Source organism: Chelonoidis abingdonii, chromosome 10 (assembly GCF_003597395.2).
Source record: "Chelonoidis abingdonii isolate Lonesome George chromosome 10, CheloAbing_2.0, whole genome shotgun sequence".
In the NCBI taxonomy this organism is placed as follows: Eukaryota; Metazoa; Chordata; order Testudines; family Testudinidae; genus Chelonoidis; species Chelonoidis abingdonii.
This window is the reverse complement of record NC_133778.1, coordinates 54415995-54438189: the sequence shown is the minus strand read 5'-3', so window position 1 is coordinate 54438189 and position 22195 is coordinate 54415995. Positions and strand designations below refer to the sequence as shown.

The 22195-nt window shown below is 39.8% G+C and overlaps 1 protein-coding gene across 3 annotated transcripts in view; it reads left to right on the top strand.

Moving 5' to 3' along the window:
- The window catches only part of KIF5C (kinesin family member 5C), a 125503-nt gene that overhangs the window by 92443 nt on the left and 10865 nt on the right, over window positions 1–22195 (top strand). For 2 of the 3 annotated variants that reach the window (XR_004372205.2, XM_032769528.2), the window contains exons 16-25: window positions 2108–2296; window positions 4388–4505; window positions 5951–6027; window positions 7555–7664; window positions 8681–8782; window positions 10309–10369; window positions 14329–14400; window positions 15230–15334; window positions 17133–17349; window positions 18656–18766. Coding sequence is in view for 2 of the 3 variants with exons in the window: in XM_032769528.2 (XP_032625419.1) it covers window positions 2108–2296; window positions 4388–4505; window positions 5951–6027; window positions 7555–7664; window positions 8681–8782; window positions 10309–10369; window positions 14329–14400; window positions 15230–15334; window positions 17133–17349; window positions 18656–18759 (1155 nt within the window). In the remaining variant the exon portion in view is untranslated. The remainder of the gene's footprint in view (window positions 1–2107; window positions 2297–4387; window positions 4506–5950; window positions 6028–7554; window positions 7665–8680; window positions 8783–10308; window positions 10370–14328; window positions 14401–15229; window positions 15335–17132; window positions 17350–18655; window positions 18767–22195) is intronic. The other variant, XM_032769529.2, reaches the window with a different exon arrangement.

Sequence of the window (22195 nt, the reverse complement as noted above, 5' to 3'; positions counted from 1 at the left end):
GACTATTAAGATGTAGTTCTGAGAATGGGTGGTATGGGTATTTATAGCCCCAACCTTTCACCTCTGTAGTCTGCTATTTAAATCCTCCTTGGATCACAAATTAAAATAATTTGTTTTGGTCTTAGTGGATGTTTTTCTAGGCCATAAAACCACTATGCAGCTTACGCAATTTATTGTGTTAGGCACGCTCTGTTCTTGAGAAGTCAAGGATTTGTATTAGCACCCATTCAGCAGATCAGGACGGAGTCATGTGAGGAGAAATGTTTGTGGCTTATCGTTTAAACACTGGCTGAATTTAGAAATTTCACAAATTTTCAGAGAAATCAAAGTATTGGTGACAAACTCAAGTATGTCAGTTTCCAACATTGGTGAATTTTTCTGATTACCCTGTAAATGTCAGCATTGCTATAGCATAGGCCTGACTATAGCCAGTGTAGGAGAGGAAACTTATTGATGGTTTCTTCTTCTGTGGAACAACAAAGTGGAAAATAAATGAATTCTATTGACAAAGTACAACCCTGAGAGTGGAAGTGTTTCTGGAGATATCTGAAATCTTGCGGCACTCAGCATGCAAATTGCAAAGCAGTGATTGGCTCATCTGAATACAGAGACCTGGCCAAGTTCTTCAAGGTTCTCACTTCTCCCACTGTAGATAAAGGAAATTTCAACAATTGGAAACGGTATTTTAATGGCCACTGGCTAAAACTGTGCATCAGGTAACTAAACAAACTATTCACTGTAGGTGATATACACATTCTCTTTACACTGTTGATCATGTTACTTTTTTCTTTTGAAACTAAATGTTATGTCTAGTTGCTAGGCCATTCCGGCAAGTTTGCATGAGACAAATCTATTTCCAGGTAGTATTTTATGTTGTCTGTTTAGTGTACTAACCTTCTCCTTTTTGCTTCACTTGGAATATTGGAGATGGCATCTTACTTTTTAAACTCTTTCCCCATACTTCAAGGATAAAAACAAATATGTGTCGTTGGATACCTTGTCCGTGATATACCCGTTGGACCTGATCCTGAGAGTTGTTGTGCACCTGCCTCTCTCTCACTGAAGTCAATGGGATTTGCAAGTGTTCAGTTCCTCTCTGATTACAAAGAACATGATCTTTGTCTGTCTGGCAATGTGTTTCTTGTGATATGTCCTGCATCATTATTTCCCAGAGTATGAACTGTTCATTTAAGAGTTGCTAGAAGGCCTATTTGGGTACGGGAGGGAAAGGAAATCCATGCTTGCTGAGGAATTCCTTGCTCAAAGAGCTAAGAGAAAATTGGACTCCTGGAATTCTGCTGTTATCAAGGCATTCCACAGGTTCTGAATGTTCCTTAGTGTATTAGTGGATATTAAAGTATTTAATAATTCTGGAAATTTAGCTGCTGCAATCTCAAAATAAGCAAAATAAACTGTCATGCCATTTCAGGTTTTGGCTGATACAAATAGCCAGTAAATCTAGGGTTGATATAACATTGCAGGTAGCTCTGTCCAAATTAATGTGATTTGATCTAGAAGTTCTTTTTAACCATTTTTTTCCTAGTAGCACAAGAGTGAATCTTGCATAAGATGTTACAGCAACCCCTGGTGGCCATGTAATTGTATATGAAATTATGTTAAAGGGTACAGTACTTGAAAATAGATGCTTACCATCTAGTGGAGGCCTTGTACTAATTAAGAAGCCAGGGCTTTACAGGACAGTGTTCAGTGTAAACAAGTAACAATAGAGGGTGCTTTATAATGTCACTTTAAAAAGGGAGGTTCATGGCCTCTCCAGCAGCATTGGAAAGCTCTTCTGCAATGTGTCACTGCAATTAGGGCAAGGTTCTAAATTATTCCCACTTTTAATGTTGAATCATTGGATCAGTGGTTATAACCTGAGCAGGAAGACTTAACTTTTATCCAGGAAGTTTCTGAGAGGTTGAGTGATACAACATCTTGGAATGTAAACGGGAAAAAATCCAAGCTGGTATACCCAGGACTTGTGAATTGTGCTGTGTATTACTGAGATCTCCTAGCTCTAGACAACTGGTTCACTAGAAGAAAGTTTTCTGCATTGGCTATTTTCTTTTATAAGCCTGCATTAAGCTTGTGTTTGTGTTTTTAGTTAGCAGATGTGAATGGGGTAATCGAGGAGGAGTTCACCATGGCACGGCTGTATATCAGTAAGATGAAGTCTGAGGTGAAATCTCTGGTGAACCGCAGCAAGCAGCTGGAGAGTGCCCAGATAGACTCCAACAGGAAGATGAATGCCAGTGAGAGGGAACTTGCATCCTGCCAGCTCCTCATCTCACAAGTATGTCTCCTGCCAAAGAGAGGAGGAGGAGGAAAAAGTCTCACTGATTTACCCTCTTCTTCCTTGAAATCTCCTGCCTCCACCCCCAACCTTCTTAAATATGCTACTTCTCAATGATGAGATCATGTCTGCTTGGTTTCTACCTCCCTCATACTGTAAAGTACAGCTTATCCCATACATGCTGAAGAAACAACTTTATTTCTGCAACTCTATACCTTTAACATTCTGTCTTTAACTTAAAAAATGACATGCAAATTAAATTAACAAAATTAATATCCAGTTCATTTGTAAAATGCTGGGAGAGGCATTAGCAGATATACAGTATAGTATATGAAATGATACTGTTAAAATTATGGAGAATGGTACTATATAATTCTGAGCAGCAGGGTTTCCTGGTGGCTGTTGTGTGACCAGAAAAAGAGCTTGGAGGATTCCCCTCTGGGTCAGACTTTTTGTGATACTAAAGGGGAAAAAGGAAAAGAAATGTGCTACTGCCAATATGATGGGGTTTTGTTGATTCCACATGGTCATCACATCTCTGATTGCGGGGTGTCCACTACATGTAATTTGCTGGCACTTAGTGTGAAAAAACTGGAGTTTATCATTAAAATATAAGTAGGGACAGGCCCAGTTTTGCAGTTGTTGTGACTCTCCAAGCCATTGAACTTGCTGTAGATCTTGGTATGAAAAGGCAGAAGTTGTAGCATGCTTCTAAACGTTCCAGGAAGACACTAGACCAGTTTGTGGCTGGATAGATCATTTGTTCAGAAATGTGAAATGAACCATGCATGGGAATGATCTTATCCCAGGGCTTTTTTTAATCAATAAAATTGTATACTGGAGTCTGGTAATACTTAACAGTTACATAGCACTTATTCAACATGGTCAAAGCACTTAACAAATGTTACCTAATTATTCCCCTCCACACCCCTGTAAAGATAGAGAATCTGAGGCAAAAAGGTTAAGTGACTTGCCTGAGGCCATTGAATGAGGCAGAATCAGAAGTGGGAGTGGAACTCACTACTGTGCTGAGATTGATGGTCCACACCTTTCTTCTGGTGTTTTAGTGCTGTGTGGAAACCAACCAGATGAATTTTTTCAACCATGAGAACTTTTTTCTTGTCATTCTGGGAGCCCTGTGAATAAGACCATGATGAAGCTCCTTCTGTATTTAAGCCTAGGAGGAAACTTAGCAATAGTTAATAGAGGTTTGGATTGTTTAATTGAGCCCTTAAAATTGAGTGTGTCTGCCATGTGCTGCTCTAATTCCACACTTTGGGGAATGAGCATTCCAAATGCTTCTTGTCAAACTTAGAAATCTAGCAGACTGTCACCACGATAGATGTGGAATTTGACGTGTACTTTTAATTGAGAGCTCAGTCCTGACAAGTACTGAACTCTGTCATCTCCCATTAAGGTTAGGAGGTACTTGACACCTTTGAAGCTTTTGCCCTTAATGTAGAAATATAATGTGAACTCAAAAATCTAGACCTCTTCTCCATGCTGAGGCAGGTCTTCTTAAAATGAAATGATCTCATCAGTAGAACTGCAATAGCTCCCACACAGGCCCCTCTTAACTCAGAAATTAGGAATAGAATTTGTTTCAAAATAAAATATATTTTGTTCTTTTTACATTTGAAATGTGTCAGCTGCTATTTTTATTAATTCAAGTGACCTTTCTTGTTAAAAAATAGGAGCAAATGATTGGTGATGCTATTGACCAACACAACTGGCTTCCTAGTAGTACAGCTCGAGATGCCCAGGAAGCTGCTCAATTATGTATTCCATCCTAATGTTAAGTGAATTTGACTTTAAAATATTGCTGCTGGTTGATAACAGGCTGGTCCTGCATTCCATATGGCATTGTGGAAATACCGGTCATGCTACATAGTGTTAACCACAGGCCACAAAGAGTTAATAATGTGTTGGTGTTACATCTATCGTAGATCCTCTACAGCACGTCCTCCTAGTAGGTAGCTCTGGACGCAGAGAGCTTTCACACGTCCCTAATCTTTATAGGAAGAGAGTACCTGCATTTCTAAATTACAGGCTTTACCATTTATATCTACTTACTGTTCACTTTTTTTAAAGCATGAAGCAAAGATTAAGTCCCTTACAGACTACATGCAAAATATGGAACAGAAGAGGAGGCACCTAGAAGAATCACAAGACTCGCTTAATGAAGAGCTGGCCAAGTTGCGTGCTCAAGGTACTGTACTTAAAACAGGGTAATTAATTGTGGGGGGCCTCTAGTCCATAGACTTTTTACCTCTACAGGCTAGAAAATTGAGTTCTGTTCAGCTGGCACATTGACAGCTCTTCTGAGGATCTTGTATTTTGTTGTGGCTTTCCTTGCAAATAATGGTTGCCCCTGTCCACATATCATTCATTCCTCCCATGACTAGAAGGATGACATGTCCGAGCCAGATTGGATAGTCGGGATTTTAATTCACTTGCCTAATCCCAGGCATCGCTCAGGGTCTCTTTGGAGCAAAAGCAAACTCTGAAGAGGCTGCATGGATGTAGCTAATGGGAAACCTGAATGTGCAAACTTGACAACAAATGATTTCCCCCGTCCTCCTAATAAATTGTCTTGCACGCTTAGTATCCAGTCATAGAACAGTACAGCTGAGTCAATATCACACAGTTCAGTGACTTGCAGTACACACTGTGCTTGTTATGAAACTCAAAGTTAAGCCACAGCAGCCTAGTTCATGCAGTTGAAGCAGCATCAGGCCCTCCTGGTATTGTAATATTCTTCGAGTCCAGTCTAACTGAAATAATTCCCCTAGTTGCTGACCCGTACAAGCCCTGTGAGTTGCCTGCTCTACAACAGGGGAGACTGCTCCCTGTTTGATCCTGGCTGAAATGCTCCTTTCCTAGCTGCTTCGTTGCATCCTGAAAATACATGGACTTCATTTTATGGATTGCAAATTAGGTTTTTGTGACAACATATGAAAAATTTATTGAAAGAGCAATTCTCTCTAGTGTCCTTAAGCCTCTGTAGCACACAGTGCCACAGTGAGTCCTGATTTCCACCATACACCTGCCAACCAGAACATCACCCCATATTCCTTGTTGAGGGTCTCTTCAGACTCCAGGAGCAGCAGGCTGTGTCAGAGAATTCATTATTTAATAGTCTGGCAAGTCATGTTTTGGCTCCACCTTCAGGCTTCCCCATCTATTCCTAGGGATAGGTGTGGCATCAGATGTTTTGGATCCTCTGAAAAGGTAGAAGAAAAGGATGGAAGTCAGCAGGACCGAAGGACAGTGGGAAGGGTCACAAGCAGACATGAGGATGCTGGGAATGGGGAGGAGTTGTAGGTATATGGGGGGTCTGACCCGGTGATAAGTGGAGAAGGTGATGGGTGAGTTATCCACATGTCACTTCAGATAGAGCCCTGCATAGCCATATGTGAGTCTTTCTCAACAAATGACTGTTAGTGTGCCCATTTATTTTGTTACCATTAAAAATGTATCGGAGATGGGTAATATGCAATATTCTTGAAGTGTGAGCTGAAGTTCTCTGTCTGCTTCTGGAAAGAAAAAGGTGTTGTAGTGATTTTTTTTTTTTTTTTTTAATGGTTTCAGATTTAGTGTGTCGAGTAAGTCTTTGGTTAATTCTTAACTTTTATTTTTTTAAACTCTTAACAGAAAAAATGCATGAAGTCAGCTTCAAGGATAAAGAGAAGGAGCATCTGACCCTGCTTCAGGATGCAGAGGAAATGAAGGTAGCATTGCAGGCCACAATTATAGATTTTCTCACCAAGAACACTTGTCAAACCAACAATTAGGTCTGAATTCTGCTTTCAAATGCACATGTGATGCCCAATAATTTTAATAAACTTTTATAATCTGTCAGAGCCATAAATGTCCACTGGGAAACCTACATCCCACGTAGGAGTGACTCCCAATTTGAAAGGGAAGACCTTGAAAATGTTGATAAAATAAAGCTGTAGGGGAAAAAGGTACATTGTAGCCAAAATATTGGAGCCGCATGGTTTGGAAGGTGAGCTAACTTCAAAAGGTGAAAAGATTCAGTTGAAAGATTTGTACAAATTTAATCAAAAAGGTTTTAGAAAATCCACTTCTTTGTTTGAACCCAGGAGAGAAATTCAGTGTCTAAGATAGCACTCGTAATTGGAAATGGTTTCCTTACCTACACACACAAAAATGAGACTGATTCACCATTTCATTACTTCAGTTTTATACCAGTAGAAATCTATTGAAGTAAATTAGTTAAGTGGTGAATCAGGCCTTGTGGATCAATGTGATTTTTATACTGGAATTTAATAAGGAAAGGCCAGATCATATTTAAACAATGGCCCAATCATCTGGAAAGAACCTACTCCTAAATATGACCTAATGAATTATAAAGCAAAAACATATTTTCTGATATTTATCCTTCCTGTTTACAAGTAGAATGCAAGGAGGAAATATTAAGCAATAATGTAGAGAACTGCTATGTTTTTTTTAATGAGGATTACAGTTTGTGTGGACGGGGGAGGAATTCTGTATTTAACAGGGATAGTAACTGGACTTCAAAAATTTGACCTCGGATTCAGAAACCTAAATTAATGATTAAATAGCTATGCAGAATTATTCCATGTCAAGTGTGAGGGAAAAATGTCTTATGTAACATTTAAGTCAAAAGAGAGAAAATAAAAATGTAGCTTTCCCAAGTACTTGAAATATCTCTAGCTCTAGGAGTTCAGCAGTAGTGTCATGGGTAAGCTGCTCCTCCCCCCCCCCCCGCAGGTGCAAATGTTTCTATGCTCCCTCGGTCATCTCCGTCCCTGAGGTTATCGCAGATTAGAAGGCAAACCCCCCCCCCCCCCCCCCCAAATTCCCCCTTTAGGTGTTCTTCATCTGCACAACTAAAGCAGTAAAAAAAATTTTCCCTGGTAAACAGATGGGTACAATGGTATAGAAGATGGCAGGAGCAGCTGTAATTCTTGGGGGATGCATAGTAACACACACCTGCCATCTTCCTGTACATGTTCCTTGCAAAGCCACAGAAATAGAAATCAGGGCTTCCCCACATAAGACAGATACATAGTCATGAATCTAGCACTTGGTGCAATAGATGGTACCGCACCTTCTGTATAAATCAGTATATTGAGTAAGGTTCTGATGTGATTTGGTTTTTAAATCTAAAACTATAAGTTTGACTCAGCTCGTATGTACAGAAAAGAAAGGATTAGGCATTAGCAAAAGATAACTATTGAAATACACCGTTTCTGTTTTTCAAACTGCAGAAAGCGCTGGAGCAGCAGATGGAGAGTCACAGGGAAGCCCACCAAAAACAGCTGTCTAGGCTACGAGATGAGATTGAAGAGAAGCAGAAAATCATTGATGAAATCAGAGAGTATGCTTGCTCATTGTTTCCCTGTCATTTAGCTCTTTTCTAGACTGTTCTAATAACATTGTAAGATTGTTCTTCCATCCATACCTATGTACCTCAGAGTTCTACTAACCCTAGCTGGCCTTAGAAACCAGCATGTACAGGTACTCTATATAACTATTCTGTACTGATTTGAAGATAAAGGGACAGAAAAGTATAGAATATTATGGATTAAACTGTCCTTTTCCTTATTGTGTATCTACTTCAATAAAAAGAATTGTGGAGGGGAGGAAGAAAGAATAATGTTAAGCCTAAAGGCTTATAGATAATAGAAATAGTAGATGAGAACAAATTAGAAAAATAAAGACTCTGAACACCTGTCATGGTGACTGGTCCTGCCATAGCCTTTCTGGTTCTTCAGACAACTATTGGCCAGTAAACTCCAGCTGCTTCCTGTTCCAGCACTATGGGTGTTTTTTCTTGGCATCACCAGTTTCAGTATATATCAGTTAATGAGGTACCCCGAAAACATACTGAAGCCAAGTCTGTTCTTCTAGTGCATGATTCTGCACTGGAATTCTTTCTCAATAGAATTATGATGTAAAGTACAATATGGGGCACTGTGCTCCTTACTGCTATACCGTGGGTTCTGTAAACAGTTAATTAAATCTGTCTCATCCCAATGTAATGCTCATTTTCCACCGCATTTATAAAATGGATAAGGCATGATAACTGAAAAATGAGAAATGTGAAAACAGAACAGTTTTGGAAGTACAGGTTGTGCCCTTGAGATATAAAAAGAGTATGTGGGGGGAGGGGACAAGAGATGTTCGTATGTTTTGTTTCCCAAAAATATTTTAATGAAGGCTGTTATTCCAGTTAATGATCCTTCATGGTTAGTATAAATACTAGAATCTCTCGGTGGAACTGCAGGTTCATTCTCTGTGGGTAACTCTGTTCTGAATGTGAAGGTTTCTCGAAGTGTTTTACCTACAATGGTCTATATCAAGCTGGGTAGGTTTCTCCTCTTCTCATTTCAGTATGAACCAGAAGCTGCAATTGGAACAAGAGAAATTGAGCTCTGATTATGATAAATTGAAAATAGAGGATCAGGAAAGAGAAATGAAACTGGAAAAGCTAATGTAAGTTTGCGGTCTCCTTCTCTGATCTCTTTAAGCTTTGTTTCTTGTATATTGTCATACTTACGGGCTAGCTGCACCTCTGATCCCTTTCTAATCTCTGATCCCTTTCTGATCTCTTTGAGTGCACCTGCTCAGGTGATAGGCCTTATCTATCTTGGGGTGAAATCACACAATTCTTCCATTCTGAGATTGTTACCCTTTGTATACCAGCCACTTAGAGTGGTTAGGACACCGACCTAGGACTTGCGGGCATGAGTTCAGTTCCCTGTTCTGCCAACAGACTTCTTGTGTGACCTTGGACAAGTCACTTTGCCTGTGTTGCCTCATTTGCCCATCTGTAAAATGTGAATAATAGCACTTGCCTACTTGCCAGGGGTGTTGTGAGGATAAATACACTAAAGATTGAAGTGCTTGGGTATTATGGGAATGGAGAAGGCCATATAGGTACCACAGAAGATGGAATATTACTCAGCAGATCCAGCTGGTTTTCAGGCACCTGTTTCCTTCTTACAGGGACAAGTGACATAGTGACCAACAGCTTTCTTAAAACAAAGCATTTTTATTTAACAACTGGATCAAAGCATTAGAGAAAAGTGGATTTTGGATAAACAGCGTGTAAACATGTCTATCTTACCTAAAGTATTACCATCCTATAATGGCAACCGAGGCAGGCCTAGCTTCTTCAGACACTGGCACAGTCTGTGTGTGTCTATCTGGTTCCCCCTTTAGATCCTCAAGAGAGTCCTTTTTAACCCTACAAGGATTCTTTGTTTTCCAGGAGGCTACTTCAAGTCTTGGCCAGCTTTGAACCGTCCTGGTTGGATCATTTCTGTAGGTTGTCCAGGACTATGCCAGAGTCACCAGAGATAATATTTATGGTGTTGTCCCTTGACAACTCTTAAGTGGAAGCTGACCATCTTGAGCAATGTCTTCCTGCCTGCCTGACTCATCCCAGATTGTCTCCTAGTGAGAAGCATTTACACCAAAATACTCATACAGAAGACACCATCCCAATAACCAGGCTAACCTACCAATTACAGGGCACACTACATTGGTTATGTCTTGCTTTTCTGCTGTTTTAGTATGTGCCAAAATAAGCTTTTCAGAGCTCTAGTTTTGTTACCGTATGCAAGGAGATAAACTGAAAATGTCTTGCTCGTTGCAAGATTGCAGATTGGCTTATTGTACTGTAAAAACAAACAATCCACCACTAACAAAACTGCCTAGTTGCTTATTTTGGCTTTTTCTCAGACTTTTCTATAAATACAGAAGATTAAATTTTCAAATACAGTTACAAGAGATGCATGTCAAAATGGAGATGGTGGCCCAGTCATTACTGCTGAAAAGCCTGCACATGTGTGTGTACAGTTGGGTAATTGCACGTGCAGTTTACTCAGATGTGCGAGTGTGTGCACACCTGTTCCATCCAAATCTGAAAACTTTGACTGATGCTATTCTGTTCCGTGTTGTTTCATTTTCATGATTTCAGTATGTTGTTTGGCTTACATAATGGTCTCTCTTTTTAGACTGCTTAATGATAAAAGGGAACAAGCAAGAGAAGATCTTAAAGGGCTGGAGGAAACTGTGGTATGTTATAACTGAAACATCAGCATTTTTGCAAGGGTTTAGGGTTTTGCAAGTGATTTGTTGCCAGCCTTTTTGTGTGTGCTTGTTGCCTACAATGTTTTTGCAAGAAAATGACCAGCTTAGGTGAGAAATAAGTTTAAAAAAGTAGTATATTTCCAAACTGTCCTTCTGTCTTGAACTTGATCTGAATACGTTTAGGATCTGACCCAACCCACTTTTACCCATATCTAGGTTACACCTTATTTCTAAATTTCCTAAAGCTATTTTACTGATCGGTTTATTTATCATCCTACATATAGTCATCTCAATGGCTCATTCTACAAGTTTTTCAATATTTGGTATTTATGATTTAATGTCATAACCAATGTATTAAATTAATACATTTAAATTGTGTTTCTCGGAGATGTTAGTACTTTGTCACTGTGCAATCAGTATAATCCTGTATAAAATACATTATGCTCTGCAATCAGTACTGAAAGAACACTTCTTTTGAAGAACGAGTTCTGTCTTCAGATCAATGTTATGAAATCTTCTTGTGAAAAACTTTGACTTTGTGCAATATACAAGATTTTTGGAAGAGGTAAAAAGGTCGGTTGAAACAACAGTGGTTTTCTTCTTGATTACAATACGAGTGGATTAATTGTCCCACTCTACTTGGCACTGGTGAGGCGTTAGGTGGAGGACTGTGTCAAGTTTTGGGTGCCATACTTTAAGAAGATATGGACAAATTGTAGAGAGTCACAAGGAGAGCTGCAAAAATAATAAAAGGGTTTAGAAAAGCTGATGTATGTGGAAACGTTAAAAAATCTGGGTATGTTTAGTCTTAAGAACAGAAGACTGATGGTGACCTGATAAGTCTTCAGATATGTTAAGGACTGTTATAAAGGGGAAAATGATCAATTGTGCTCCATGTCTCCTCAAAATAGGATAAGTAATGTGCTTAATCTGCAACATGGAAAATTTAGGTGTTGTATTAGGAAAAACTTTCTAACTATAAGGCTAGTTAAGCTCTGGAATAGGCTTCCAAGGGAGATTGTGGAATCCCTATCACTGGAAGTTTTTAAGAACAGATTGGAGAAACACCTGTCAGGGATGATCTAGGTATATTTGGCCCTGCCTCAGTATATGGGGCTCCTGAGGTCCCTTCCTGCCCTACATTTGTATCAGCCTATGAAGGAGGAGTAGATTGTATGGTAGGTTAACATGCTAGCTTTTTCCTTCTGAAAACTGACTCTGAAGTGAAAATAAATCTGGTGTTGTTTCTCATAATCCCAGGTGGACATTGGTGTGTGCTCCAAAACTACCACACAATAGGCAGTTTTTTCCGCTCAATTTTGGAATATCAGAGGTAGTTCAGGAAAGATGTGTGTATTCAGAGCTGTATGGTGAAACTTGTTCAGCCTTTGCCCACAATTTGGCTCTAGCCAGTTTTGTTTTTCCTTTACTTTCTTGAGCAAAACATTCAAACGTTATCTTTTAAAGTTTTTACAGAACTTCATTTTTTAGTAATTCTTCCAGTTACTGTATAAGTTGTTAACTGTATGCAAAATATTATGTTTTGAATTCAAGAAGCATAATTGCTTACATATTTTGTTAATTTATTTTTTTTCCTATGGAGCATAATTTTAAAATCAGGTTATTTTTATTTTGGAGCTGAACTTTAGGCACCCAGATTTCATGTCAAATATATATATTTGATATAAACATTTCCTGATTTTAGAAAAAGTCTTTAACTACCCTCCTCGTTTCAGATGAGTTCTCTTGCAGCTCATTCTGCTCATGAATTGTAAGAATAACCTGTGACGATATTGTCCTATTCAATGAGTAAGTGATATAATTGTAGCTCAGTTTTAAGCAATAGGACATGGATATTTTGCACCGATTATATCAGAGGGTGTTTTTGTTTAAAATCAAGGAACTTCTTAAACTGTTGTATGCTCATGCACTCTTTTGTCCATTCCCATGGCATCTCAGAGGGTGTTGCTGCAGCTATATTAAAATATTAGCAATGATCAAAATTTCAGTCGTTAATTACTGCAGCAGGAGGAAAAATCAAGTAAAACAAATTACATGCAACATGTACCATTTTAGTCCAAGATTGTGGCTTTCTCATGTGCACAAAGAAGTAAGGGAGTGTAAACCCCTGAAAGCATGGTGTGCATCCTAGGTCACTGTGTGGTGGGGAGAGCTGTCTCCCTGGGGTTGCTATTTCCCTGTCCTGTGCAGGTAGGTCTCCAGTAGGAGATCTGTCTCCTGTCTCCAGCAGGGCTGAAGAATGGGCATAGCCTTGACTTGGCCCCCCTGCCGACCACCAGCACAGTTGAGCCTGTGTGGTGAGGGAAGTAATCAGTAGCGGATGGCTTAGTTTCAGGATGGAACTGGGGAAGGAATTGGGACTCATGCTGTCCCTTGCTTTGGATAAGAGCTGTGGGATAAGAATAAACTCTGTCTAGCTCTAAATTACATTTCCCCTTCTGAGAGTAGTAATGTGCATCTGTATGTTTGTATTAGAACAGTGTAAGATATGTGTTATGAATACAACAGTTTATGTGGATAATTCTACATCACATTTTTCTACTGATTTTGTGTCTGTGGATAATTGGAAGTAAGCACTTCTATCCGTCCTTTTGCAGTAGCATCTCCTTTTTTGGGTTCAGAATCACTTTGTAGTTTTTCCCAGTAAGTAATAAAGATAAGAAGTGGCAGTCCAAAAGCTTATAGTCTTATCGCTCCTGATATATTGAGTGGCCAATTCAAATTTCTGTGTGAGAAGATGAAAATAAGATAGAAAAGCCAAGGTTGTGCTTTAAGGCAACTCCTAACAGGGTGGGATAGCTCAGTGGTTTGAGCATTGGCCTGCTAAACCCAAGGTTGTGAGTTCAATCCTTGAGGGGACCATTTAGGGATCTGGGTTAAAAATCAGTACTTGGTCCTGCTAGTGAAGGCAAGGGACTGGACTCAATGACCTTTCAAGGTGCCTTCCAGTTCTATGAGATAGGCATATCACCATATATAATTATCAACTTGGGGCATATCCTTCATACCAGTGCAACATATAAAAAGTAGAGAATGGGTTGGAAGTCACTGTTTTTCCAAATGGTTTTGCACACTTCCTTCCTGTAACTGGATTCTCTGCCCTTCACAGAATGGGCAAAGGATTAAGACTTTTTGTGCCATGCCTCTCGCATTTCTCTTTGAATAAAGTGGCTCTTATGCTGAAGTTTAGCAAAATTAAGTAATGTTGAAAGATTAGGAATGAACCTGTGGTATTTATAAGGTATTATCACCTTGGTATCTAAGTGCCTGTATAATGTCACCATCTTTCAGTGCATCGGTTTGGTCAGCAAAATTGTCATAGCATGAATTCAAGGCTCAATGATTTAAGTGTCATTTAATAGCTGGGGACATGTTACCACAGCCAGCTTTTGAGACTGTCTTTCTGGTTGGTTTATTTTTTTCTTCAGTGTGTTAGATGTGTTCAGAGAGAACTTCACTACGGACACGTAGCCAAAAACAATGAACTATGGGGATGTGACTGAGCGAGACAGAAGATGTACAAACAAGGATTTGGGTTTTTTGCTAATTACAATTGCTTGCTTTTAGTCACATGAACTAAGCCTTAACTCATTGTGATGCCCCCCCCCCCACCTTTTTACAATCCGTTCAATTTTGGCTGATGTTTGTGAAATGATTATGGACAGTAAAGTGAGCTGTGATAGAGGTACTGTGAAACCATCAGATTCCCACACACGATTACATCCCAAATTCATGCCCTTCTGTCAACTAATGCAATTCATTAATTTAAAGTTACTTAAACAGTAATGAGATATGTATGTTTTCAGGCATATCTGCATATATACTTATAGTATAATGTACCCTACATGCTCTTATGTGAGGAGAAATTTTATAACAGTATCTGCAAAATTTTACTGACTTTTTTTTTTAAATTCTATTTCCAGGCAAGAGAACTTCAGACCCTCCACAACCTACGAAAACTCTTTGTTCAAGACCTCACCACTAGAGTCAAAAAAGTAAGTTCAAATCTTACTTGGATTTTATTTTAACACAATCTATCTCCTTCCCCCAGTAAAAATCTTGCCAGGCTATTATATTGCGTAGTGTATATAATTCCTGATGTAAATCCAGCAGACTTGTAATTTATTTATCAATGTTCTTATACCATGCCCAATTATCTTGGTTTCTGAGAGCTTGCTGTTCCCCTGCTGGTTGTACTCTGGGGGAGTGAGATTTGGAGTGCTTTCAGCTCTGTCTAGGAAAGTTTGAATTCTGCTTCAGCGCCTGTTTTTGAGGCTTTTCCCTCTAACTAGTTATTCAGTGCAATGGGCTGATCTCACTTATCAGTTCAGTTACTGACTCAGAGTTAGTGAACCAGAACTTACCCAAACTCATACCTAAAACTTGTGCTGACCTGAGCCGTAATTGTGGGCTGTGGTTCTTCTTTATGGTTCAAAACTCCTCATCCTTTCCTCAAGCAAAATAAATTTGAGAAATTCATTGTGCACCTCTGATATATGATTTTTAGCAGAATTTAAGGTTTTTTTTATCACGGAGAAACTGAATTTTTTGTCAACATGAAAGCTAGTCAAAAGGTTGCACGGCACTCCCTTTTCCAGATCCTTAAGGTTTTTTTGTGAAGGTTTTTATTTGTTTAATTTCCACATTGAGGGAATGTAGCTGCTGAGAACACAAAATGAACAGAAAAAGCAATGTCTTTTTTGACCTTTTTGTTGAGAAGTAGTCTCCCTTTCGGGAGCTTACAAGACCCCCCAAAACCCTAGCTTTTCCCTCTCTCTGGGTTCATAGTCTTCGCTCTAATTCTATAATTTGCTCTCTGTGCAGAGTGTTGAATTGGATAGCGATGATGCAGGAGGAAGTGCTGCTCAGAAGCAGAAAATTTCCTTTCTTGAGAACAACCTGGAGCAGCTTACAAAGGTTCACAAACAGGTGGGACTAATACTCCTGACTTCGATTTTAGCAGTCACTCTTTAAATAGAAAGTGGGCTAGTCTAGTAGTTTGTTTTCTTCAGTTAATTTTTAACCCTGGTCTTCCCTGAAATTCTAGCCATAGGAGAATCCTGTTAACGTGTTACTATTTTATATTATTCCAAATCACATTTTTAATTGACCTTTTTGATAGATGATTTTGTAATTAATTGAGACTAATTATCTATATAATTACTCCCAGGGTAGTTTATTGAAGGTAATTTGCCTCCAATATTGTTAGATTGGTTGAAATAATGTTTAAATTGCCAAAATACCCATGATATTCAGTTAGACTCCGATTTACTCCTGATGCAATGAATTTTGAGTTGGTCTCCTGCACTCACAATGTTTGTATAATGAATGCATGTGCCATGAACATGTGATGCTTGGCATAAATATATGTTTGTGTACATTTATGCCAGTCTAATGTGCTTTGGTAATTGTTTGGGCAAGACTTTGTCAGTGTGTCTGTACAACATTTAAAAAACCCAAAACTGATAGTTAACTTCAGTGCCCTTTTACATAGGGACTAGAGATGAACAAAGCTCCCCGTTCGTGTGCATACACAAACACACACATCCCTCATTGGACTTGTCCCTTTGTTTCCCCCTGCTCTCCTCTGTTGCTGGCTCTGTGACTGTTCTTTCCCATCTCTAAACGGGTTTGTGGGTATGACCTATCTTGCCAACAGTGGTTCATGGCTTGAGGGAGAAATTGGGAACTGACAGCAGGGTGAAGTGGAGTGTAGCATGGAAGAGAAGAGGTAGGGTTCTCTATTCAGGTTAAGGACTGGTTCCTCCCAAGCATCCTGATGCTGGCCCAGCTCCTGGCAGCCAGAAACCCATTCTCCCTCTGTGATGAGGAATGCCCACTCACTTCCAGTAGTTCATCTGAAACAGTAAAAAACTAGCTGTTCCCCCAATATGTTAAATATCTGTGGGTAGTCAGTGTTCTGAGGGTTAATGAATTCATTATTGCTTGATCATTTTTTCCCCTTTGTGAGGTTTCAGCAGCAGCAGACTGATTGATTCAACAAGCTGTAAATCCTTACTGAGGTAGACTAGGCTCTGTTTCACATGCATTTAACCACTAATGATGGTACAGTTCAAGAAGGGAGTGCTGAAGGCAATCTAATACATGAAGCAGTCTTGTTAGTAGCATGAAGTTTAAGCATATGGAACACAAAGAGCATCTCTAGTTTGATCTTGTATGAATCTGGACAACAAGCTATGGATTTATTTATCTTTGAAATTAAATTTAGGCAGATTTATTTCCTAAAGAGAGTGTTGAGGTTTACAAATTAAATACAGTCGTCACTAAAAGAGGTTTGACTCTTGCTTTCCTTGTATAGCCAAAATTTCATTGTTGAACTTCTCTTAAAACAGCATTGTGTAGCTCGAAAGCTTGTCTATCTCTCTCACCCACCAACAGAAGTAGGTCCAATAAAATATATTACCTCACCATCTTCTCTTGCTAGTATCCTGGGACCAACACATCTATTAAAACAAAACATACAAAACTTTCAGGTTTTCAGTGGAAGAACAAGGGAATACCAGCTCCTAAATCATTATAGTTGAAAAACCTCCTCTTTCCTGTGTACTTTACAATGAATTTTACAGAACCCTATTTGTTTTGCCCCGGTACATTTCTGTAAGGATGACAGTGAAATCTTCTATCCCCGCAGGACATGATGGCTTATCCACTAGACCACATGGCTTTGCAAAGGGCGTAATACCATTTCTTCTTCTTCCTACTACAGTTGGTACGTGATAATGCAGATCTTCGTTGTGAGCTTCCTAAGCTGGAAAAACGACTTCGAGCTACAGCAGAGAGAGTTAAGACTCTGGAGAGTGCACTGAAGGAAGCCAAGGAGAACGCCATGCGGGACCGCAAACGCTACCAGCAGGAGGTAGATCGCATTAAAGAGGCTGTAAGAGCCAAGAACATGGCAAAGAGAGCACACTCTGCTCAGATTGGTAAGGACATAAACCAAACAAAGTATTGGGTTGTTCACAAACTTTGTGTACATTTTAAGAGTGCTGTGATAGTAGAAGGCATCCAGGGCAAACTATTGATTCCCAGCTATGTTTTGTCAGTGCACCATTCCTTACAGGAAGGACGCTTCCATGGGCGGCAGGTAATGAAAACTGGGGAAGGCTAAGCCTCTCCAAACCTCCGCTGATGCTGAGGCCAGGGCATGGCGGGGCTCAGAGTTCCTCCAGGTGGCCCAGGCTAGGGGCTCCTTCGGACTGATCTGGGTGGCCAGGACCCGGGCCCCTCTGGACTGCTCTGGGCACCAGAGGGTTGGTCAGGGGGCTCGGGTTCCTCTGGGTACCAGCTGGGAGGTTTGGGGATGGGTGGATTGGGAGTGGAGCTTCTGGCAGAGTAGGGTGGGGCCTCAGACTGAAGGGCTGAGGCAAGGGTATAGCCTCCCCGAACAGGTGTGCACACCACACCCATGGCCACTTCAGGGTCCTCACGTTTGTAGAACATAACCCACCTGAAGGATAAAGGTCCTCAGATATTTGTTTACTGATTTAGCTAGCTTAATGTGTCTTGTGTACTTCTAATGACCTTTCTTAAGTTGGACTGTCTCTTCCATTCCCCTTGTTGCTCTTCCTCCCTCTTCTGTCCCCTTTCTCATCCTCTCACTTCTGTGCACACTTTATTTTAAAATGCAATTGCTGTGCAGCTTAGGGATGCCTGGTGCCACCAGGGCACTGGACAGACTGCACGCATAGCCATGTAGTGTTTAAAGTGGAATTCATTGTGGAAATGTGTTCAAATCGTGTGGTGAAGCACACTGGAAAACCTGAGGGGGGCAGCAGGGAGCATATATACTTAACTACTTTCATTCTGCTTCCTCCAGAAAGTCCCACAAAGATCTGTCTCATCTCCGCCATAGTAGTGGGAGGAAAGTGGGCATATGCAAGTACCTGGCTGGCCAACCCAAGCAGTGGTCACCATGTACAGTCTTCCCCACTCAGAAGGACTTCACGGAGAAGTCCTGTTTCCAGAAGCAGAATGTATGAGGTGTTTGTACAGAGGAATGATCACTGGCAGAAAGCAGGTGCAAGTGATCACCTTTGCAGCATGTGTCTGTGGGCAGGGTGAGGGAAATTGTCACTTTCCCCACAGTCAGAATGTGGCCCAAACTATTCTAGATGTCAGGAAATGCCTAGAACAGTTACTTTTATAACAGTAGAGTGATGTGCTAGAGCAGAAAGTGAGGTGCAATTGCTGCTATGAGTGCTAAATTTTGTTTTGATTTTCACGCTACAGCCAAGCCTATCCGTCCTGGCCATTACCCAGCATCTTCTCCAACAGCTGTTCATGCTATCCGAGGAGGAATGTCAAACTCCAGTTACTACCAGAACATGAAATAAACAGTGAGTGAGTGACTTTTAGATCTGTTGCTGTTCAACATTCACTCTTTTTATATCCCATTCTTGTTCTTAGAAAACCTGTGAAGACTTTTTTTATGGAATCTGTTTTTCTGGTGGTTTAGTTATGAAGAACAAAAATAACCACTGTAGTGAGAAGGAATGCACTGTCAGAACACTTTGAAAGCTGCTGGTTTAGATTCTGTCCTTTTTCATTATATCCAGACCTGAAGAAGAGCTCTGTGTAGCTCAAAAGCTTGTCTCTCTCTTCAAGAGAATTTGGTCCAATAAAATATATTACCTCCCCCACCTTGTCTCTCTGGGAACAACACAGCTACAACACTGTGCAAGCATCCTTCTCATTGTGGATGTTCTTTATGTAAACTGAACTGTTATTACAAATATAGGCTGAAATATGGAATGTACAAAAGTAAAACCTATGTTATATGGAGAAGATTCCCCATGTACAGTGACTGCCCTTGCAAACTTTTCATTTTTTGCTTTGGATAACATAATGTGCCCGCATTGTTTGCAGTATTCCCTATATTTAGGGTAGAGAATACCCAGGGTATCCAGGGGTAATGCTATGTAGCTGAAGAGTTTAAGAGCAACTGTTTTGTGTGTGCGTGAACGCATGGAGAAATGGGCTGTTCAGTGATTCTGGATGCTTGGGTGAAGAAGATGTCTATTGGACCCCATTCAGAATGTGAACTTTCAGAAGCAAATCTCATGCCATAAAGGTGAGAGACCACTTGAGAGATGGAGCCATCTGGGAGGTCATTCCTTTAGCAATAGAGGCCTATCTTAACACATATACAGTGAATGCTGCTTATGGAAAGTGGCATGCCAAAGGGGAACAAAAAGCAGCAATCTGGAAACTTTGTAGGATTTACAAAAACTGGTGTCATATAAAAATGCTGATGAAAAGTGTTCTGTTCCTAATGCAAAATGGAGGAAAGTGAAATTAGGCAATTTTTCTTTAATTAGCTTTGGCTTTATCCTGTACTGAATTAAGGTGACTGTAATTCCAGACAACAGGCAAGCAGGGCAAGTTTCAGAGAGAACCATCCTTTGTTTTAATCCTTTGCAGCTGTTACACAGCAATTCAATTTCTTGCACTACATTATACCAAACTCAATAACGTGAACAGCTAGAGCACTGGTACTTGTAGTAAATTGAAGGGAGAGCAATATGTCAGTGGGCTGATGCCTCAGCCACTCTGCCATTTAGCTGGAGGAAGGGAATCGGTGTTGGCCAAAATGTTGAAATTAGCTCTATGTTTTTACAAGGAAAGTTAAAGGGGAGTTGGGTTGTTTATATTAGAACTGGGTGGGAAACAATTTTCTAGTCCTGCAAAAATGTTGGAGATTTAAAAAAATGTTCCCATGTCAAATTGGGATGCAAAGTCAAAATTGCAAATTTTCACAAACCAGAAATCCAAAAAATAATAGGTTTGGATCAATCAAAACATTTTGTTTTGATAATTTTTAAATGTTTTATATTTATTTTGACCATTTTTTTAGTGTAATTAACATGTTTTGAACCAGGAAACCAGAATTTTTGTTTTGAAAATGTCAAATTGAAACATTTTGATAACTTCAAAATCTTTAAGTTGAAAATTTTTCATCAAAACCTACCCCTTCCTGTGAAAAAAGTTGTTTTGATGAATTGGCATTTTCTGATGGAAAAGATGTTGTTTAGAAAAAAAATTCTGCCCAGTTCTAGTTCATGTATTGTGATTTTCACTGATATTTGGTGGTGAAGATCTTACTGCATTGTAAACAAAGGTGTGAATGGCAAAGCTGGCTTTGGGGAAAGCTTTTTTCCCCCCTAGATCATACAATACAAGCAACATTCAGGATATACAGTAGAGGCAATTACACTACATCAAGCATCACTACAGTTTTAATACACTATCTGCAGAATCAGAACATCTTTCATGTGTTGTTCCCTCCTTCCCTGTCTCATTGTGATATTTGTGTGTGTGTGTGTTTTTTGAAGGCATCACTGTTTATATGCACAGATTTATTTATAGAACATGCACATTTTGATTAAGAAACTAGAACAATACGAAGTCAACATGACACACCTCCAGTGGATTAAAATCTGGCTAACTGACAGGTCTTCATGTTATAGTAAATGAGAAATTATCATTGAGTGTTTCTAGATGCAGTGTCCAACCTCAGAGATTGGTTGTCCTTATGCTACCTAACATAAAATCATTGCTGATGAAGTTTGCAGATGACCCAAATATTGGGGAAGTGGTGACTAATGAAGAGGACAGGTCACTGATACAGAGCAATCTGGAGTGCTTGGAAAATTGGGTGCAAGCAAACATTTTGTGTTTTTAGTAAGGTCAAATGTAAAATCATGCATCTAAGAACAAAGTGTATAGGCTGTACTTACAGAATGGAGGACTCTCTCATGGGAAGCACTGACTGAAAAAGAGTTTGGGGTCATGGTGGATAATCAGCTAACATGAGCTCACAATGTGATGCTGTGGCCAAAAGGGCTGCTAATAATTATATTAATAATATCCAGCTCTTGTATAGCATTTTTCATTAGTAGATCTCAAAGTGCTTCACAAAAGGAAGTCAGTTTCATTATCCCCAGTTTACAGAAGGAGAAACTGACACAAGGAGGTGAAGTAACTTGCCCAAGGTGTCACAGCAGCCAGAGGCAGAGCCAGGAACAGAACCCAAGTCCTGGTCCAGTGCTCTATCCACTGAGAGACACTGTCTGCTCCCCAGTGCAATCCTTGGGTGTACAAACAGGGAAATATTGAGCAGGCATAGGAAGGTTATGTTACCTCTGCATTTGTCATTATTGGTGATGGCTGTTGGATCACAGTGCCCATTTCTAGCGTCCACAATTCAAGAAAGATGTTGAAAAATTGGAGAGGGCTCAGAGAAGAGCCATAAGAATTATTAAAGGCTTGGAAAACCTGCCTTTATAGTAGATTCAAAAGACTCAATCTGTTTAGCTTAACCTTTTCTAGGATAGGCTAAATAGATTAAGGGGTGACTTGATCAGTGTGTTACGAATCCCTGTATGGGAAACAGAAATTTGGTAATAGTGGCCTTTTCCTTCTAGCGGACAAAAATATACCAAGATTCCATGGCTGGAAGTTGAAGCTGGATACATTCAGACTGGAAATGTGGCACAGATTTTTATCATTGAAGATAATTAACTATTGGAACAACTAATTAAGGGCTGTGGTGGATTCTCCGTCATTGGAAATATTTAAATCAAGACTGGATGTATTTCTAAAAGATCTGCTCTAGTTTGACTTTAGCTATTGGATGTGAAGCAGGTATTAATTCAGGAAAGTCCTATGGCTTGTGTTATGTAGGAGATCAGAGTAGGTGATCACAGTGGTCCCCTTCTGACCATAAAATGGATGCATCTATGAAGCCTAATCCTTTAACCAGTTTGCTGG